This window comes from Morus notabilis, unplaced genomic scaffold, assembly GCF_000414095.1.
Source record: "Morus notabilis unplaced genomic scaffold, ASM41409v2 Scaffold348, whole genome shotgun sequence".
Taxonomy (NCBI): domain Eukaryota; kingdom Viridiplantae; phylum Streptophyta; class Magnoliopsida; order Rosales; family Moraceae; genus Morus; species Morus notabilis.
Window position 1 is genome coordinate 346,667 of NW_010361555.1, and position 2,451 is coordinate 349,117.

The 2,451-nt window shown below is 36.1% G+C and overlaps 1 protein-coding gene across 1 annotated transcript; it reads right to left on the reverse strand.

Annotated features, from left to right (window-relative positions):
* Positions 1 to 336: 336 nt before the first annotated feature.
* Positions 337 to 1,037, reverse strand: LOC112091982 (copper transporter 5.1-like). The gene has a single exon (XM_024166933.1). It carries the CDS (start codon positions 933 to 935, stop codon positions 501 to 503), a length of 435 nt encoding a protein of 144 aa, XP_024022701.1. The 5' UTR covers positions 936 to 1,037; the 3' UTR covers positions 337 to 500.
* Positions 1,038 to 2,451: the final 1,414 nt, after the last annotated feature.

Here is a 2,451-nt window from a genome sequence, read left to right on the forward strand (position 1 = left end):
GGGGGTAATTAAAAAATTATAAAAAAAAATTTTTTTTTTTTTTTTTTTTGTTCTTTTCTGCTCTTCTCTTCTTCTTCTTCTTCTTCTTCTTCTCTCTCTCTCTCTTTCTCTCTCTGTTTTTTGTTTTTATTTTATTTTGGGTTTGATGAATGCACTTTGAGGGAAACTAACTTCAACCGACCCTCGAATCTGTTTTGAAATAATTTTGGTCTGAATCATTTGTAATATCACCTTTTAATGCTGTTCCTTAATTTCCATATTTTTACCTTTTCCAGATTCCCTTACACCAAACATAAAAGAAAATAAAAGAAAATAAGAAAATAAAAAAGAGAACAATAGAGGAAAAAAAAAAGAGCAATTCAGTTTTCAATTGAAGATTTACAGCAGAGATGAGTGTTTCCGAGGTTGGATCTTACCCATTCGTTCGACCATAACAATACCCAAAAAAAAAAAATAACAAAAAAAAAATTGTGGACTTCCAATATCTTTTGCCGGAATTTTTAAGCACAAGCGCAAGGATTATCAACGACAAGCGTGACATCCTCATCGGAGGTACGAAAGAGAAAACAGCCGACGGCGAGGCCCAAAACGACGGCGACAAACACGCCTCCGTTGAACGACATGATTGCGAGCATGAGGAGGTACCCGATCGCCGAGTTCACGCCGAAGAGCAGAGCTCCGGCGAGCCTCGCCAGCGACCATTTCCCGCTGGCGAACCTCTTCTGGAGGAGCGGAGCCTCGATCTGCTGCGTAGACGACGGCTTTCCGGCGGAGGCGATCTTGATTCGGAGGCGGAGATCCTCCATGTATTGGTAGAAGGCGGAGGCGATCAGGCAGGCGAGCAAGGTGAGGACGTAACCCGTCCACGAAGAGGTCCGCCATGAATCTACCAGGAGAGTCACCTGCTTGCTCCAGTAGAAGGTCATGTGCATCATCTTCGCCGTTCGAGTTTTAGAGAGAGAAAGTTCTCTGATCGAGTTCTAGAGAGAGAGAGAGAGAAGGGAATTTCAGACTTTCTTTTTCTTGTTGGTTGAAAGCGTAAACCAAGTGGAGATAACGGCGTTATAACTTATTAGTGTATTTTCTTCGTTGTACTACATGATTATGCATAGTACGATTTTACTAACTCACAATTACGGAAAATGACTCTCGTAAATAGCTTTATTACGATTTTGTCCAGCTTCCATAGCCTATTAATTGGCCTTGGGTCGTTTTGGGCTTCTGTTGTTCGGAGGGGTCATATGGGGAATTCAACAAAGATATTGATGGAGAAAAAAGAAAAAAGGCAAATAAAAGGAGGCCGGTGGCAGCGACGAAACCGGAATTTTTCCCCATGGAATTAATAATTAATGCATGATACAAAAGATTATTTTTTTTAAGGAAAATTAAACGGGGGTTTGAGCCCCAGTGAACCTCATTTTGTTGGTGGACATGTTTTCAAGTTGGAACTTGGAATACGAAAAGATTTATAAAATTTTTGTGAGTGAAAATATTATATATTATAGGATAAAATGCCGAAATAGATGGAGTCAAGTTTACAAAATAATCAAGTACAGTTCAGTCTTAAGCGTCACGTTAGCAGACAACTCTCTTAAAAGTCGATCGCTAGAAAGAAGTAAGACATATGAAAGAATTTGACTACTCAAAAAGGATACAAAGGACAACATGAAGCTATCCGTATCTGCAATCGTAAGTGAAGAGACTTTTATAAATATTTATGAAGTCAAGACTACACGAGAGATGAGATCCGTGAGATTTACTCTCAGATTTGTTATTTGTAATTCAACTATATGAAGCTTAAATAAGAAAACCGTCATGATTGATTGTAATCTCTATCTTTTAGAAAACTATCAAAAAAGATAAGAGAAACATCCTGAATTCAAATAAGGAAAAGAATATGGGCGGTGATTATGAGTATAAATAAGAGCTTATTAGTCAGAAAATCCGTAAGACTCATTTTGAGCATTAGTGCGTGTATTCTCTTTAAAAATAGTGAATTTCCTCTCCTTTTTACAGTGGACGTAGCTCTCAAACTGAGAGTATAATGTTTGTGTGTTCTTGCTGTTTAATTGCTTTTAATTGTATTTTATATTATTTAATTCGCATAAACTGTTTAGAAATTTATTATTATTTTGTTGATGAATTTTCACTATAAATACTGTAGTAATAAAATTTAAATTGTGATTTGAGTTATAAAATGAACAAAGTCTTTAGGGTTTTTTTTTTTTTTTAAGAATAAAACGAATTTAGAATTTTTCTGAATTGAATTTTAGATTTTTTATATTTTCCTAAAAATTGGTATATGGCAGTTGTGTAAATACGTAAGAAAATAATGGTTTCTGTGGAAACGAAGAAAGCAGAAAGAACACGGATAACGAAGATGGTTCAAAGCAGTACAAAAGAGAAAAAGATACCCTGTACTGCCAAATAGTACAGTGTACATTGTAGAGA